At 46.9% G+C, this 18,522-nt stretch overlaps 1 protein-coding gene across 4 annotated transcripts in view; it reads right to left on the bottom strand.

The window, feature by feature from the left end:
- The window catches only part of USO1 (USO1 vesicle transport factor), a 448,004-nt gene that overhangs the window by 102,607 nt on the left and 326,875 nt on the right, over positions 1-18,522 (bottom strand). For all 4 annotated transcript variants that reach the window (XM_085635281.1, XM_085635255.1, XM_085635264.1 and 1 more), the window contains 2 exons: positions 15,620-15,718; positions 8,290-8,400 (listed from right to left, as the gene is read on the bottom strand). In XM_085635281.1, coding sequence (XP_085491407.1) covers positions 8,290-8,400; positions 15,620-15,718 — 210 coding nt within the window. The remainder of the gene's footprint in view (positions 1-8,289; positions 8,401-15,619; positions 15,719-18,522) is intronic.

The following is an 18,522-nucleotide window of genomic DNA, read 5'->3' as shown; positions in this document are numbered from 1 at the left end:
CAAAAGGAGTGCCGGAGGTAGTGGTGTCACTCTACGAGGAGAAGTCATCTCCGGTGTAATCTGGCGAAGGAGTGATCGTCGACGGAATCGTCGTCAAGACCGTCGTCAGTATCATGCTGGAAGCTGTTGATGTTGACGTTGTCGTCGTCGACACCATCCTCGTTGTCGTACGTCGAGGTAGTCATCATCGTCGAGGTCATGGAAACTGGTACCTCAGGTTGCAGCGGCGATGAAGGCACTGGAGACGACGAAGCTCTCGTCGACGAGCCCGTCGACGGAGCTGATATCAACGTCTGTTGATTCTTTGACGCCGTCGTCGACGTACCGGATGCTGTTGTCGTCGACGAGCGGATTTTCTTGTCAGCTTTCCCCTCAGGCAGGACAGAAGCTGGTTTTATGAACAGTTTTGGCTTCTCAGAAGGTGGAGGTGAAACCGAAGGCCCATGGCTCGCCTTCTTAATAGAATGTGCCGCAGAAACCAGTAGTTCCCTCTCCTTTACACCTCGGTGAGGAGATTTGATGGGACTGCGCCTGTCAGACCTATCAGAGGTCTTTTGTAAGGCTTTGGCAGGGGGGGTCAAAAGAAGTTGAAGATGAAGACCTACCCCTTTTTTGAGATCTCCTCGAAGATGTCGCAGAGGAGGCATCATCACTGTCACTAGATACCGGGTCTTTCCGTGACTTTAACTTTTGCAACCAGGTGAGCAAACGTCCCTCACGGTCTCTCTAGGTCTTTGAAGAGAAGGTTCGACAGATCTTGCAGTCGGTGGCCTTGTGGTCAGGATACAAACGATAAAAACAGTCCTTATGTTTGTCCTCCACATAAAGCCTCTTTTTTTAACAAGCAGCACAATCTTTAAATAAAGCCTTCTTCTCCTTGTCAGACATCCTGAAGAACGCTGAAGAGAAACAGTTGAAACACAGTTCAAAATACAGAAGTTGAAGCAAAATCTGAGCAGAGCTCAGTGGAGACTCCCTTGCACAACGTGCGGTAGAAAAGAACAAGTTACTTACCTTCGGTAACGCTTTTTGTGGTGGATACAGTATCTGCCTGTGGATTCCTCACCTTGTGAATATCCCCTGCGGCAGCAACATTCGGAATTTTTTTTGTAGCTCTCCACGCCGACGTCACAATAACATGGCTCCGCACGCGGCTCCGCTGATGTCACTGGAGCCATAAGAGGACCTCGTCAGCGTGATGACGTCAGTTCCGCCCTTTTTTCCGTGCCTTCGAGGCACACGGACGGACCGACAACAATATATACATAGTATACACAGTACATAATATTCAACCCAACACACGCAGTGTGAAGACAATGCAGGAAAGCAAACGAAATAACACACTTCCTTTGACAGTAACAGACAAACTTTGTAACATTATTACTAATGTTGGTATACAAGGGTGGACAACGGGGAGGAGGGTGGGTCAGTGAGGAATCCACAGGCAGATACTGTATCCACCAGAAAAAGCATTACCGACGGTAAGTAACTTGTTCTTCTGATGGATATATCTGCCAGTGGATTCCTCACCTTGTGAATAGATTCCCACAGCAGTCCCCACTCCCGTAGGAGGGTGTCCACCCTTTTATACCAAAAAGTCCTGAAGGACGGAACGTGCAAAGGGTCCGTCCCTCCTCACCTCGGAATCCAAGCAGTAATGCTTCGCGAAAGTGTGGAGGGAGGCCCAAGTTGCCGCTCTACACATGTCCTCCACAGGAACACCTCTAGATAAGGCAGATGTAGAAGACTTTGCCCTGGTAGAATGAGCTCTTATACCGTCTGGGGGTTCCTTACCGGCCAAAGAGTAACAGATCTTGATGCACAAGATAATCCATCTGGAAAGAGTGCGCTCGTGCACCGCTCTGCCTTTCCTGCAGCCAATGAAGCCCACGAAGAGCTGGTCATCCACAAGTCTTTAGTTCTATCGAGGTAAAAACTCACCGCCCTCTTAGGGTCCAAGCGGTGAAGCCACTCCTCCTCCTTGGAAGGGTGAGGGGGGAGGATAAAAGGCAGGAAGGATAATGGACTGCCCCAGATGGAAAGGAGTTACCACCTTAGGCAGAAAAGCAGCCCTGGTCCTGAATACCATTCTCTTACCATGAATGGTCAAGAACGGGTGTTTCGAACTCAGAGACTGAAGTTCACTTACCCTCCTTGCCGCGGTAATGGCAATGAGAAAAACTGTTTTAATAGTCTCAAGGGACACTTGTGCAAAGGGAGAACCCATCAAGTAAGTTAAGACAAGATTTAAGTCCCATTGAGGCACAATAAATGGAGAGGGCGGAAATTTATTGGTAAGGCCCTTAATGAACCGTAATACAATAGGTGATTTAAACAAGGACGGCTGATCCGGCAAGCAAAGGAATGCCGACAAAGCCGATAAATAACCCTTCACAGTAGCTACAGCAAAGCCTTGATGAGCAAGAGGGAGAGCAAACTGAAGGATGTTGGATAAACGAGCCCTCAAAGGGTCAATAGACTTCTCCCCACACAAATGGACAAATTTGGACCACCTATAGGAATGGATACTTGGTGGAGAGACGCCTGGCAGACAAAATCACGTCTACCACGTCAGGCGGTTGAGAAAAAGAATTCAGGTTGCCCCGTTCAATCTCCAGGCATGAAGGTGTAAGCTCTGGAGGTGGGGGTGTAGAACCTGCCGCTGCGACTACGAGAGGAGGTCTGCCCTGAGAGGGAGACAGAGCGGAGGGCACGAGGAGAGGTGGAGAAAATCTGTATACCACACCCTTCTTGGCCAATCCTGGGCAATCAATATAACTTGGGCCCGGTCTTGACGAATCTTCCTCAGAACCCGAGGAATCAAGGGTATGGGAGGAAACGCGTAAAGGAGATGCGAGTCCCATCTCAACTGAAACGTGTCCCCCAAAGCTTCCTGCATCGGATACTGGAGACTGCAGAATGACGGGCAGTGAGCGTTCTCGTGAGTGGCAAACAGGTCCACCCGAGGAGTTCCCCACCTCTGAAAGACGTGACGAATCACCTCCGGATGGAGCCTCCCCTCGTGGTTGGCAGAGAACTGCCGACTGGGACTGTCTGCACGCACGTTCAGAACTCCGGTCAGATGATTTGCCATCAGACAAATCTGGTGATCCTGAGCCCAGGACCAGAGACGCAAAGCCTCTCTGCAGAGACAATGCGACCCCACTCCTCCCTGCTTGTTGACATAACACATTGCGGTAGTGTTGTCCGTCAGGACTTGAACCGACTGACCGCGAAGGGAAGGGAGGAAGGCCTTGAGTGCCAAACGTATCGCCCGCAACTCCAAAAGTTTGATGTGAAGCAACCTTTCCTCTGGAGACCAAAGACCCTTGATCTCCAGATCCCCCAGATGCGCACCCCACCCTAAAGTGGATGCATCCGTTATCACTGTGGCCACCGATGGAGGTAGATGGAAGGGCTTTCCTTGAGTCAGATTTTCCTCCACGCTCCACCAAGACAGATCCGCTGCTGCTTCTCTGGAGATCCTCACAGAATCCCTGAGATCTCCGTTGTGCTGATACCACTGTATGCGGATGCACCACTGGAGCGCCCTCATGTGCCAGCGTGCATGGTTGACCAACAGAATGCATGAAGCAAACAGACCAAGACGACAAAAGACCTTCAGGACTGGAACGACCGCTCCATTGTAAAACAAGGGAATCATTTCCTGTATGTCGAGAATCCTTTGTGGAGGTGGGAATGCTCGACACAAAGTAGTGTCCAGTACCGCCCCTATGAACAGGTTGCGCTGAGAGGGCACCAGGTGAGATTTGGGCACGTTAATCGAGAAACCCAATTTGTACAACAGCTGAGTTGTAACCTGCAGATGATGAAGCACCTTCTCTGGTGACTCCGCTTTGATCAGCCAGTCGTCCAGATAGGGGAAAACTGGAATCCCCGACCTTCTGAGATGGGCTGCATTCACCTTGGTGAAGACTCGAGGTGCAGTAGTCAGACCAAACGGGAGAACCGCAAACTGATAATGTTGCGACCCTACCGTAAAACGGAGATACTTCCTGTGCGAAAATACGCATCCTGCAAGTCGATCGACACCATCCAGTCCTCCTGTTGCAGCGCTTGAAGAACCTGCGCAAGGGTGAGCATCTTGAACTTCTCCTGCTTTAGAAAAATGTTCAAGATCCTGAGATCCAGGATTGAACGTAGTCTGCCATCCTTCTTGGGTATCAGGAAATACCGGGAGTAGCATCCCTGACCCCTTTCCCGCTCCGCAACCACCTCTATCGCACCTTTTTTCAGTAATGTTAGGACTTCCTCCTGCAGGAGAAGAAGGTGGTCCTCCGAGCAAGCACCTTGGCAAGGAGGGTAATTTGGAGGGAATTCCCGAAAGGGAAGAGCATACCCATTTCCCACAAGATTTAGAACCCAAAGGTCTGTAGTGACCGATTCCCAATCTTGCAGGAAATGGGTAAGCCGACCCCCCACAGGACCAACATGATCCAGAATGGTGGATCTAGGGCTGCTTTGCAGTGATAGGAGGGAGGGAGGGAGGAAGAGGAGGAGGAGGGCTGACAACCTTGTGGGCGACCTCTGTTCCTACCCCTGTAGGTCTTATACAGGGTATTTTGCTGCTGCTGCTGATGCTGTCTGTGGGTCCGAAAGGACGACCTCCCAAAACCTCTGTACCTTCTGAATGAGGAACCTCTAGGCTGAGCCTGTAGGCCCAGAGACTTAGCAGTGGCTTTGCTGTCCTTGAATCTCTCCAAAGCTGCATCTGCTTTCTTCCCAAACAGTCCAGAACCATCAAAGGGTAAATCCAGAAGTGTAGCATGCACATCTGGAGAGAGCTCCGACGACTTAAGCCAAGCACTTCTTCTAGTGGCAACCGAAGAGCCCATGATCCTGGCAACAGAGTCTGCAGTGTCCAAACCACTTTGTATAACCTGTCGTGCAGCAGCTTGAGTGTCCGACAAGACCTCATTAAAATTCTGCCGGTCCTCCTCTGCCAATTTAGGAGCCAGCAGTTTTGCAGAGTCCATCAGGGCGTGGATGTAACGGCCCAAAAGGCAGGTGGCATTTGTGGACTTCAAGGCCATACTTGCCGAGGAGAACACCTTCTTAGCAGACTGGTCAAGCTTTTTAGACTCTCTATCACTAGGAACTTGAGGAAAAGCTCCAGAAGACTTTTTCGAACAGGCAGCTTGGACCACCAGACTCTCAGGAGAAGGATGGGAAGTTATAAAGTCCGGATCTCCTGGAGCAGCCCTGTACCTCCTAGCAACAGATTTAGACACTGCCGGAGCCGAAAAGGGCTTACGCCAAACCTCCATAACTGGCTCAGTGATGGCATCGTTAAAAGGAAGCAAAGGTTCTACCACAGTGGAGGGGAAATAAAGAACCTCTGTTAAGATGTTTGACTTAAATTCAGCAGTTAGAAGCTGCAAGTCCAAAAGCTCCGCTGCCTTCCTTATAACTGTGTGGTAAGAAACCACATCCTTAGACGGAGCATCTGATGGAGGAGAAAACTCCCATTCTGGGGACATATCAAGGCCACTTGCCTCCTTTAATTCTTCAAAAAAGTCATCCGACTCCTGAAGTTCACCCTCTTCAATTTCCTCTGCCTGATATCTCTGTTCTTCCAAGATCCTCTGCGCCTCCCGCCTGGATCTCATCCTCTGGGCCGGCGTCGGTGGCGCCACACACGACTCCGACGGAGCCGGAGCCGGCGTCGAACACGGAGCCGGAGAAGAAGGAAGCGGCGTCGACGTCCTCTGCGCCGGGAAATGCCAAGACGGCGCCGCTGGAAAGAATGGCATAAAGGGAGCCTGAGCATAGGCCTGAGGAACCCCCAAATTAAAGACCATTGGACCCATGGGACCCGAAGGTGCTCCAGAGGGGTACATTGCTCTTGAAAAGACACCATACATGGCATTCAAATAATGCGATGGGTCTTGTCCCGGGCCGGGAAAGGGGGGGTAAGGCTCAGACTGAGGCATTACCGGACTCGGGCCAATCAGCGCCGACGGTGGAGCCAATGGAGTCGACGACTCATCAGGAGCCGGAGCCTCTTCCACCGGAGCCGGAGAATGCATCGGCGTCGGTGATGGAGTCGGAGCCGGAGAACGCTCCGGAGAAGCTGCAGGCGAAGCCGGGCGAACAGGAGAAGCCGGATTCGACACAGAAGGAGAGGGAGAAACATAGTCCTTACGACGTCGAGGAACTAGTGAAGTCGATCTCAGAGCCGTATCCTTATCTGAACAGCGTCGAGAGCCGTGCCTCTTCTTCTTTTTATGTTTCTTTGACTTTGAAGCATGACCAGACGTCGACTTCAAACCCGACCTCGACCTCGAACGCCTTCGACCTCTCTTCTCCTTTCTAATTTTCACTATAAATAACTTCGCTTCTCTCTCCTTTAAGGTCTTTCGGTTCATCTTGCGGCAGCAAGAGCACCCCTCGACGTCGTGATCCGATGACAGGCACCAGACACAATCTTCGTGTGGATCCGTGATGGACATGTGTTTACCACACTCTCTACAGGGCTTGAACCCTGACTTCTTCGTCGACATCTTAGGAAAGAAGCAAGATGAAACCAGAAACACAGCAGAAACACAAAGTAACTAGAAAAGCTATGGAGAGTTCCAAAAAACCGCGCGGAAAAAAGGGAACTGACGTCATCACGCCGACGAGGTCCTCTTATGGCTCCAGTGACGTCAGCGGAGCCGCGTGCGGAGCCATGTTATTGTGACGTCGTCCTCGTCGGTGTGGAGAGCTACAAAAAAAAGTCCGAATGTTGCTGGCGCAGGGGATATTCACAAGGTGAGGAATCCACTGGCAGATGTATCCATCAGAATCTGAGGCTCTGAGGTTCTCTCAGGAGGGTTCTATGGGGTGAGGCTAATCTGATTGGTTGTTGTATTATTTTGGTCTCTTTTACAAAAAGAGGTGGATATGCTACAAAATGAGTTGAGGCCTAAGCCTTTCTTTGTCTTTTGTACCTACTGCTTTGGTATTTTTTATTTACCGAGGCTCCCATTCCAATGACAGGGAATGATACAAGCTATGGGAATCTATGAAAGTTCCAAAACTGGAGTAAGTAAAAGTATCGGTTGCACACTCTTGATATTCACTTCAAACATAAGTCCATATGTTAAAAAAATTTGCATAGTAAGCAAGATAATAAGCAGTCAAAATCCAAACAACTTATCACCTTCTTAGTCATTGTTCATGAGTGAATTTAATTGTGACCTATCAGTATATATAATCATACAGCTACGATAGAAGTAAATTTTTCAGTAACTGAGAAGTGAAAACTGGCTTGCTAACCTCGGGAAAAATACCAATGCCACAGAGGTTACCATGCCACTATCAGCGTGCAAGTTACTTTTGAGAATATGCCTACAAATTGGCATTTTCTACCAACTACATATTATGAAGTTATTATACGAACAGTCCAGATGCAACTGATCACCACAAATAATGCGGTAAGTAACACATGCCCATCCGGACTACTTCTAAGCACTGTCCACGCCCCAATTGCTTGGTTGTTATTCCTTTAGTGAACCGAGCAAAAACTGGACCGTCAGTATTAGTGTCTGAAAAACTGACTTTTGTTATATCTATCTCACTAGAAAGATAGTTAGTTGAGCCCCAAAGAGTAATAATATGTTGGCTGCTGCTGGAGTGTGCTATAAACTGACTCCCGAACAGTGACCAAGAGAGGAATTAATATCATTTGATTTTTGGTTTGGACCAAGGTCTTGACTAATAGGCAAACTTCTAAATATAGAGATTTACCTTTGAAGCCATTAATAGTGTACAACCTGATCTTCTACCTTTATCAAGGTTTCTCGAAGGGCATCAGTTTTATAACTTCCACGGGTAATAATAATGTTTTTCATTGGCTTGCAACCATTGACTAAAAGTGTGACTATACTTCCTTTAATCAAACAAAAGTGTGGCTAGTTTACCCAATGTTACAAATCACTGTCGCCCTATCTTTTATACTGTTTTCTGAATAACAAACACCAATAGAACTTTAACAGGAGAAGATAAACTATGTTGCCACAAACCTCAAACTTACCTCTTCTCTTGCTGTACCCACAGACAGCAGGGGAGATCAGCAAGACTTGACGAAAGTGGAGAACAAAATGATATGATATAAAGCAACATTTATGGTTGACTACACAAACGGGGACAATTTCTAATCTATGGTTCTGCTGCAACATCATAGAATAGAAAAAAGCAACACATCCTAGTCGTTTCAGAGGTCATTGAGCTTGTTGAATTATTTTTTCTTCTCTTCAAAAATGAAAGAGATATATGGAGACTAACCTTTAACGCCTTTATCTCTTGCAAAGCAGCTGTCAATCGGGTTTCCAACTCAACATTTTTTGCTGTAGCAGCACTATCAATCTCTCCTGGTGTAGAATTTGAAGAGGCAGTCTGAGGTAAAGCATAAAACAAAGTTAATCAGTAGCACAATATCATAAAACATAGACGCGTTATTCAAAAAAACAAGTCTTTCCAAGATCAACTACCCAACTGCTATGCTTACTTTTATTATCGAAGTTTAAAAGACGATTGTAGGAAAGTGCATGGTCACCCACAGTTTTTGCCGGGTATTTAATGTAATTTTGACAGAAGTGCACTGGATTCCTGCTATCCAGGTCCCCAGTGCCATATCTCTTTCCCTAAAACTGTACAATTGTTCCCCAAATGGCAAGACATTTAGCACCCCTGTAAGTCCCAAGTAAATGTTACTACTGGTACCATGGCTTGGGTACTAAAGTGGGTCCCTAAGGGCTGTGGCATGTATTGTGTCACCTAAGGAACTTCTCACCACACTCATGCAGACTGCCATTTGTAGAACACGTGAAATGGTGCAGACAAACGTGAAAACACGACATGGCACACATCCTGTGGGACATGCCTACAGCCACTACATGCAATAATATAAGTTACCCCTACAGAAGACCTTACAGCAACAAGGCAGAGTGCATAATATTACATGAGTGGGCATATCTGCATGAGCAGATATGCCCCTGTGATGTCAAAGTCAATTCTTGGACATTGCAAGTGAACAGGGAATCCATCTTAAGTATATGAACTGGGCACTGGTGATTACAAGTTCCCATCTACGTGATTGCTCCACTGAAACCAAAGGTGTTTGGTATCAAACAGCTCGCATTAATAAACCCACACTGATTTCATTGGTGGATTTATTAATATATGCACCCAGAGGGTACCTAAGATGTACTCTCCTGAATTCTACTAGCCCTCTAGTGTGCTGGCTGACAGCTACTGTTCAGCCTGCCACCACAGAAGAACTTCTGACTCCCAAGCAGGTGAGAGCCCCGCTCTCAGACGTCAGGAACAATACCTGCTCTGGCATGATATGTTTACAACTCCTCTAGCAGGATGGCTAGTAAATCAGCAAAACCAAAGCCAGAGGCTTCAAAGCCTCTGCCGCCTTTGGTATGCAACCCCGGCTTCCCCCAGACCTGAGAGATGCCATCCCCTGAGGCCCATTTTGCATCAGAACAGGTGGGAAATTAGTAATGCAAGGAGGCGTGGAGCACACCCAGTTAAATACACACACCTAAGGTGAGCTGACTAATGTTCTCCACTCTAGGAAAATTCCGCCATCTTGGTGATGGCATAATTAGAAACACAGGAAGTAGTCATATAGGGGGCGTGGTGACCCCAAGGGTAAGTAGCGCATTGGCTACTAATATTAAATTGGAGTATTTAGGTGGCCCCCTGACACCAGAACTACAGACTGACCTGACTAAAGAAGAAGAGGACACTGATGAGCCAATCAATGTGAGAACTGTAGACTGTTGTGGACTTCTGGCACTAAACCCGGCTTGCTGCTCCAGACTCGACAATTGCAAAGACCCGACCTGTCCTGCAGCTGTGCATCCTCCAAAAGCCTTGGAGGGTTGCCAGTACTTCAAAAATCAGCATCTCCCTTGCAGTGGAAGAGCCACTCCCCTGCATCCTGCTGGCACAGATAGCAACGTCTGGTTCAAAGAAGATGCTGAGCACCGGGTCCACCAATGCAGTAGCTGCCCAGAAGGAGGTCAGCACACTCAAAGAGGTCAGACCCATCTCCTTGTCAAATTTGGATACGCAAGGACCCAACGAGCCTCCCTGCACCAATACCTGGGGTACCAGACTCTTTGACATGATCAACACTTGTTTAGAGTCCAATCCGGAATCCAAAAGTCTGAAGACCGACTAGCCGACAAGGGAAGTCAGCTCCGCAGAGGCCAGCACAGAGTGTGGCCCAGCTGTCCTGTTTTGCCTTCCTTTGCAGGTCCTGACCGAGAACATTGGCCGGGTACGACGCATGAGGGGCAGTATACCATAACTCTCTGCACCCAAGCTTCCCTGCCCATGTCCCTGAACACGGACTGCTCCCCCTTGCTCCCAGGTCTCTCTCGTACTGTGCCCCCGGTTGGGAGCTCCGGAATTGCCCCAAAGCCTCCCTTTAAACCCTATTTCTAGGTGCCCCCCCCCCCCCCCCCATTTGCCAACGGTTTAGCGTGCAGGCTACCATCCCGTCCAACATTTTACCATCTGGACACGTCAGAGCAGGAAAACCAAACTGCTGTGGAACTTGGGACCTTGGCCCCCTAATACCTCACGACCTGAAGGGGACCCTCAAATTCCTATTACAAATACATGTATGCAGTAAATGTTATTCTCTCCATAGAAAAGCATTACCACGTAAAAGACGCTAACATTGCTAAAAACTGCAAAAGTCATGATCTGAAAAGTACTTACCCAATTAAGAAGTTCTTGGTGTTGAAATATATATAAAAATGTGTTATTTTTCTAAATTGGTGTGGATCTCCTTATTGAGTGTGTGTATCATTATTGACTCTGTGTACGCAACAAATGCCTAACACTCCCCTCTGATAAGGCTAGGCTGCTCGACCACACAACCACAAATAGAGAACCTTGGGATTGTTAAAGCAAGTCCCTGTCCACTTATAAGGGATACCTGGACTCTTTGCACAGCATATCTCTTTTTGGTATATTGTAAGAGCAAGCGTCCTACAACTATGGATTCCCTTGAAAATATATGTGACGCATGCTTATCTAAGCATAATTTGCCTTCCTTGTGCACAAGAGTGAATCAGATCTGTTTTTATCTGAAACAATCAAAACTCTATAAGATAAAAATACTGGTTTAATTTGCTTGCAATGCTAGCATCAGCAAGGTAAAACGAATTCTGGATTATTTCTCTGTATTTAAACGCAATGGCTTTATAATTCTCAAATGCCTGTCAGCTCCAATTCACTAAGATCACACATTGACACCAGCCTAAGCTTCAAAACACGCACCAAAAAGAAGATCCAGCTTTTCTAGCACCAGCTATGTCTGCTCTACAGAGTAAAATGTGTTTCCAACAGATTAAAACTTCATAAATTGTCCAAAACTGTCCCTCTTCTAACAGATTAAAACTTCATAAGTTGTCCAAAACTGTCCCTCTTGCATCCCATTAGAGGCAACGCTCCTGCATGTTAGGGTCCCAGGTTCCCAACACGACCCATTTTAGAAGTGCCATCCATGCTGCAGCACAGCCAATCAAAATATTGGACATGAGTAGCTCCTCTTTACGCTCAGAGAACTTTGCTGGCTCCTTCTGGTAATCTGCATCATCTTCAAAAACACCACTGGGCACACTGATGCCAGAAATCACTTTATTTCCCGTTAGAGGTGGAGACGTGTAGTCAAATAAAAGGAATGCACTGCATGAAACCAACGTAGCCCCCTTCAGAAACACTCATCAGAGCTAGGAGACAGGCATGTTGGTGAGGAATTTGCAGATAAGGAATAGTCACCAGAAGGATTGTTCCTGAAGGTAAGAAACTGTTTTTTTTTATGCATACTGCAAGTTCCTTACTTCAACAATCAAAACTAAAGCTGAAACGTCCAAAGGATAACTCACTCCAGCCAAGAGGTATCCAACCCCTTAGCACTGGCGTACAGGAAGCATACCTTGACCAAAGATAAAACAAATTGGTCGCATCCTTAACAGTAGCAGCACAAAAGCAAGGTATATGCGTAACTTAAGAAACATACCCTCTCCCACCCCGGAATACTAGCCAACAACCGTACTATGGAGCAAGAAGTTGTATAATGACTACAAAGCAATGCCCAATACCACCAAACCAAGGTAGAAAACAAAATGGGAGACGCTAAACAAACTAGCAACAAGAATAAAAATAAAAATCACTCAAAGAAGGCAAGGATTTACGATTCAAACCCCAGGCCTCCAAACTTGAGGCAGCAAGTACAAATTAACCACTACCTCCTGTTAAAAAGTAACATCCAGAAGGTGAATTGGAGTAATATTGGAGGTCAGCAACCAGCTGTGATCACAGCATCCCAGCAATCCAAGTAGCACCGGATATCGGGTAACTACTGAATGTAGGGCAAAAGTGACAGTACACCAGCAGAAGGGACAGAAAGGTTACAAAGGCCTACATTGCCAGCCTTGAAGTGTTCAGTAGCAGCTGGAAGCGAATGCAGGATCATTATGTGGAGATAATTCCAAAAGCCTGTGAAATTGAAACCATCTACGGGGCAGGACTAAGATAACCTAACCATGTTGCACAAACAAATGATGAATAGGAGAACGGATACAACAATGAAATTAATTCTCCTTCATAGTCAAAATGGCAACTTCAGAGGGAAGAATATAGCTAGAGCCACAGAAACATCAACAGATGTCAAGCAAAAGCAAGACACTTGGAAAGACGCTTGATCACAAAGGATGGCAACAGACAGCCAACAACAGTAGAGAAAGAACACTAGTTCTTCCGTTTGGAAATATCTACTCAAACACCAAAGTACCAACGTAGCTTGAAGTGAGTTCCTGTCTCAGAGACAAGAGCAACAACATAGGAAAAAGAGAAGCAGCCAACAAAGGAAGGAACCACCCCCCTAGCTCCAAACAGCAGCAGTCCGAACTCTAAAGACCCATCACACTACACCTCAACAAGGTGAGGCAAACACCACACAAGGGATCACAAACATTTGAGGTCACCTGCTCCTAAATTTAAAGGAATCATAAACATAACAAAGGCAGTGGACCCAAACAGACTGCAGCACCGGTATCCACAAAACCGGGGGAAACTATTTGCAAAGACCTACCTAAAGCCACTGCAACAGACCACAGTGACCTTCATCTATGACTGTCTAGGCACCTTTCAAAGGATATACAAGATGGTCACAGAATAGCCTCAGAGACCAGACTTAGCAAAAGCTAGGGGGCTGGCACATAATCTAAAATGGATAAGGCTCTGATCATTAGACAAAAGCTGCCTGGTGCAGTGGTAGACACCGCCCGCCAGATGGAAGGAAGGGGAAGGTAGGCCTGGGTGAATGTCACCACCTAGGCATGGTCAACACCAATTGCTGGAAATTCCAGTAGAGGGTGAGGAAGCAAGAGGCTCAGTGCAAAGCCGAGCTGGGCACTAGGCCTCAACATAACCAAGGAGGAGGTAAACCCAAAGAAGACTGAGTCGAGGGCAAATATAAACCTACCATCAAACGGTAGGTATCATAACCCGGACAGGAGGGACACTCTCAACTGAACCAACATACAAGGCCCAATGAATGGTGAGTCAAGCAAAGAGGACAGATCTTCAAAAATACTTCAGGAGCTGGATCTAGAGCCAGACCTAGACTGACGTCACATTCTCAGTTCTGCAAGGCCCACCACAGATTCCAGTGGCTATCCACCAGTGACTACAGGAGCAAAACACACAAGGCTCAGGAATGGCCCAGTGCCCGTACTCACCTGGCTGAAGACATTGGAACAGAGAAACACCAAGAGTGGCTCAATAATCCAGAAAACAGAAATAAAGCAAAACCTTAGAAATCCTCAGAAGTGAGCACATTGGATCAATGCCAAACGGCAGAGAAAAAAAGAGAACTTCCAGAAAGCAGTGTAGAACCATATATGGCTCTGTGGCATTCTTTCCCGGAGATTTAAGAGTTAAGTCTGAGGCATGGGACCGTCGTGCAGGAGAACTACTTCAAATTTTCCAGATCCAGTCTGATGCCTAGAGAGTCATAAGGTGAGGAATCTGTAGGTAGAATTATCCATAAGAAGCCCAATTTAGCAAGCTGACTGTAGAGCAGTTCTTCAGTGAGCTCCAGTAGCTGAAACATGTAAGGACCTGGAGCTGTACAGAAGGGCAGATACAATGAAGACATTACACTACCACACTACCACATAAGGTGGCCCAAAATGGACACCATAATTTCCAGAGCCTTCAGCAAATGGGGCATGTAGGGTGATCAGCACAGTAAAAGGTATTGTACAGAAAGTATTCCCAAATCCAGAATTTGAACAAAATGACTAACTAATCAAGCTGCCCATTTAACTGAGGAAATGTGTGATAGCATAGCACACCTTTACACAACAAGAGTTGGAGGAACAATGCAACACTTAAAAAGCAATGTCATTCTTTCCTCCTACTTTTCCGCTTTAATGTTAGAGCCAGCTAGCCTTCCACCACAGGATATCAAAGCAGCAGACTTGGATTTGGTGTTGTATATTATGAAAAGCTTTAAAGATGGTGCATAATTAATGGTAACCCGGCATACAAATTTACTGAAACAATAACTCTCTGAAGTCACAGATACACCAGTTAAAATGCAAAAACTAAAACTCAGCTTGCTTCTGAACAAACTCTCTTGGGATTGTCAATTAAAGGACATTTGGTTCATTGCTAGCTGACCAGCAGATTATTTTTGGTCACTACTTACCTGAGCTAGTTTTGTACTGGAATTAAAAGAGAGAAGCTATCTAACATTAACACACAGCACAGCGCAGCATTGCAAATACCCCAACACATCCCACCCCTTACCCAACCACAAAACGAGAAAACCGACACTTGATTATATAATGAGAATATAGGTACAATTCATCATATTACTTATTATCCTAAATATGACAGCTTAACTGGTGATTTACCTTTTACCAGTAAAAGCACTTTAGTGCTGAGGCCTAGGTGGGGTATGATAGGAACACTTACATTGAAGTGTGTGCAAAAACAGAGAACACTAAATACTTAGGGCCTGATTACGGTGCAGCGGTCCGACCGCTGCCTCCTCATCCGTTCAACCGCCGATTACAAGGGAGGAGGTCGGACCACCAGAAAGTCTGACACAATACCGCTATCTTCACCAGGATCCTGGATGGGGCAGCGATGAGGAAAGCGTTGGTGATGGGAGGCGGTGCCAATGCCAGCACCACCCTCCCAATCACGCCTTTTTGCTGACCTTTCTATGACTGGGACCCCACCACGAAAAGGTTGGGCACAGTGCATGGGCGCACATGTTATGCCCTCAGCGCATGCACAACAGTGCAATGAGAGATGTGGCATGCACGACATAGCGCATGGCACACAGTGCACCTACGTGTAAGCTGCAACGGTGGCAGCATATGCTTCAGCCTCTCTATAAGCCGAATCATGCCGCTGCTGTTGCACCACCGATAACACAGCCAGCCTGGAGGTGTTCTCATAATCCAGCGGTCAGGATGCCGCCGGTGTGGCGGCGTACTCCCGACCACCGCAATGGCAGTTGGAACGTCAAACTCGTAATGAGGGTCTTAGGCTACTACCCAAGTCTTACCATAGTTTCTATTTTTTGCAGGAGTTCCTGTCTTTCAGTCTGTAGTCTGTTGATTTCCATTGACTGGGTCTGCATTTGTGCGCGAAAAGTTTCCACCTCCTGTGAAGCAAACACATTGCATTCCTTAGCTGCTGTTAATCACAAGATGTTAAGATTGATTTACACTTCTGAAAACATCTAAGTAAGGTAATTACGGTAAGGGCAGAAATGAGGCAGAGCAAACCAATAGAAACTATCAGAAATAATGCTCCTAGTAACTATTTCACAGGGGAAAAAACAAATACAGCACTGAAAAAACACAAAGGTTAAAATTACATTCTAGTTAGGAATTGTAATAATATTTTTCTTTATTTTTTAAAAAGCTTAGAAATAACTGAAAAAAACAAAGGTTAAAGGGCATTATAGCTGGATGAAAATGTCAGTTAAAATATACCACTTAAAAGAAGAAAAAAAACTACTGCAATTCAAAAGTAGTAGTTTATCAAGTAACTATAAATCGTGCCCGAAAGTAACTATAACTCGCGTCCCGCCATGCACAGTGTTGACATCATTGATGCCATTTTCGATGTTGCAATGATGTTATCAATGAAGTCATATAACATGCAATGAGTAATGTAGTATGTGATATAATTTGCAGTGATGGCGGGGTCGCAAGTTATAGTTACTTTATTTAAAAAATATTTTTATTGGATTTTACACTATTAACAACATTAGCACGTGCCAACTTTCGGCGTGTGATAGTAGAGCCGTACAGGAAATACAATCTGGTCTTGCCTGAATAAGTTTGGAACAATATCAGCTTAAGGCACATGAGAGTACAGAGGTGAAATGCGCCCTTGTTAAACAGTGAACTTAAACAGCAGTATTTCATCACAATGGTGCAAACTGGAACCAAACATATAAACTGGGGTGAGAGGCAGGCATGGGAGCTCGGTAATGGTAGCAGAGTGTGGATAGCGAGGCAGGAATTGTGGCATGGACAGGCATAAGGAGCTGTGTTTACCGGTGAGAGATAGGTTGTTTGCGCAGTCAACGTACCTACTCATAGCGGAGGGCATCTTCTTCTGCTGTGCCACATTTGCGTACCACTCCATGCAGTGCGACCACCGGAGGAGCTATAGGGGAGCGCCAGTGAAGCAAGTGTGTGTGTTTGGCATGAACGAGTGCTAAGGCCACAAAGCGAGTGCATAGTTTTTGTTGTTTCTTACGCTGGAAGAGGTGTGGCACAGCGGCCAGGGTGTCCGACTCTGGACAACGGGGCTCACGGTTGGATCCCTGACGCCAGGTTAGCCTAGCACCATGTGCTCTGGGCAATAGCTCGTTTAATCTTCCAGACGGCCCACAGTGCCGCAACACCTCTCCGGAGGTAGCTGTGAGACACACCCCCCCCCCCCCCCCGGGAACATGCTTTCCATGTGTGGAAATCTGGTAGCTCTGTGACCTCACGCAGGGTGGTGTTGACCGAGGTCCAATAACTCTGTAGGGCAGAACAGGACCACAACATGTGCATAAGGTCCATGTCAGGGGCTCGGCAGCGTTGGCATTCAACCTTTGCATATGGGAAGTAACGGTTTAATAGAGACAAGGATAAATATGCCATATGGAGCGCAAAAAATTGTATATTCTTAAAACGGGAATTAAAGGAAACTAGTCAAGGAAATTCTAGCGCCCATTCCCATTCCTTTTCATGCAGGACCCTTCCAAAGTCATCTTCCCATTTTTGGTTCAGTGCAGCAAGGGGGTGACCGCCAGTCGCAGATGGCTTTTTAGAGCCAGGTGATAAGGTGGTGGCCATAACCCATGGCAAGGATGACCTGTAGAACAGGTTTTGGGGCGGGTTCCCCCTCTGAGATGTCCCAAAGAGTGTGACAAATATGACTGAGCTATCTGTGTAGCACGAATTGTCCCGACGGGAGACAAGTTCCACTGCCAGTTGTTCAAATGGGAGAAAATGTCTTTCGGAAAATAAATCACCCAGTGTAAGTAAAGGGTGTTCTATCCGGAACCTCAGGTCGCCGACAGTATAAACATCCAGGGTGAGGGGGAGACTGATATGGGGTCCAGGGGGAGGATGGCCAAGCTTTCAGAAGGAGGAAGCCCCGGATTGAAACACAGCAACAGAGGCCCTCGCTTGGTGCAGGCTTCACGTGGGTAGCAATCAGCAGTCCAGTGGGATAACCAATGGAGCTGTGCTGCTAGGAAGTATGTCTTGAAGGAGGAGGCACCCAGGCCTCCTCGGTCCATTAGCAACTGTAATTTTGCAAGGGCAACTCTGTGATGCTTGGTACCCCCAGATGAGTGTGCAAAGGAGGGTATCTAGATCCTTAAAGAAGGAGTGTGGCGGGATGACTGGGACGTTTGAGAAACCATACAGAAGACGGAGTAGGATAACCATCTTCGTCAATAGGCGATTTTGCCTATTGGGGCCAGGTGGAGGGACCGCCAGACATGTACTTGGGTTCGGATTCCCGCTAAGACCTTGCAGAGATTCACTTTGTATAGGTCCAGGCAGTGGTTAATTTGTAAAATAAAAAGTGTCGGGGCTCTCCTCAGGAGGCAGCGCTAACAGGAGAAATTTGCTGGTGCAATATGCCTCCTGACTGGAGCCCCAGCACTTATTATTCTGGAGAGGACTTGGCCTAATAGCTAGAGCTGCCGATTTCGGAGCAGGCGAACAGGGTTTCAGCATGGCTCAACATCCTGTGATTTTGTGGAAAATCACGAGCCTTCCAAATGAGTGTGTTCTGAACTGGTGTTATAAGCACTGGTGCTGAGTATTAGGTGCCGGTGCTGAGCTAAGCAGTGGGTCCAGGGGAGTATGATAGAGATAGAACCCTAGGCAGCGAGTCGCTTGAGCCTGCCAGTGGGTGCCGGTGTCGCCTAGATGAACTTCTCACAGCTGT

The sequence above is a fragment of the Triturus cristatus genome, chromosome 2_1, assembly GCF_964204655.1.
Source record: "Triturus cristatus chromosome 2_1, aTriCri1.1, whole genome shotgun sequence".
NCBI classification, from domain to species: Eukaryota; Metazoa; Chordata; class Amphibia; order Caudata; family Salamandridae; genus Triturus; species Triturus cristatus.
Note: the sequence above shows the minus strand (reverse complement) of the source record. Positions and strands in the feature narration are given on the sequence as shown.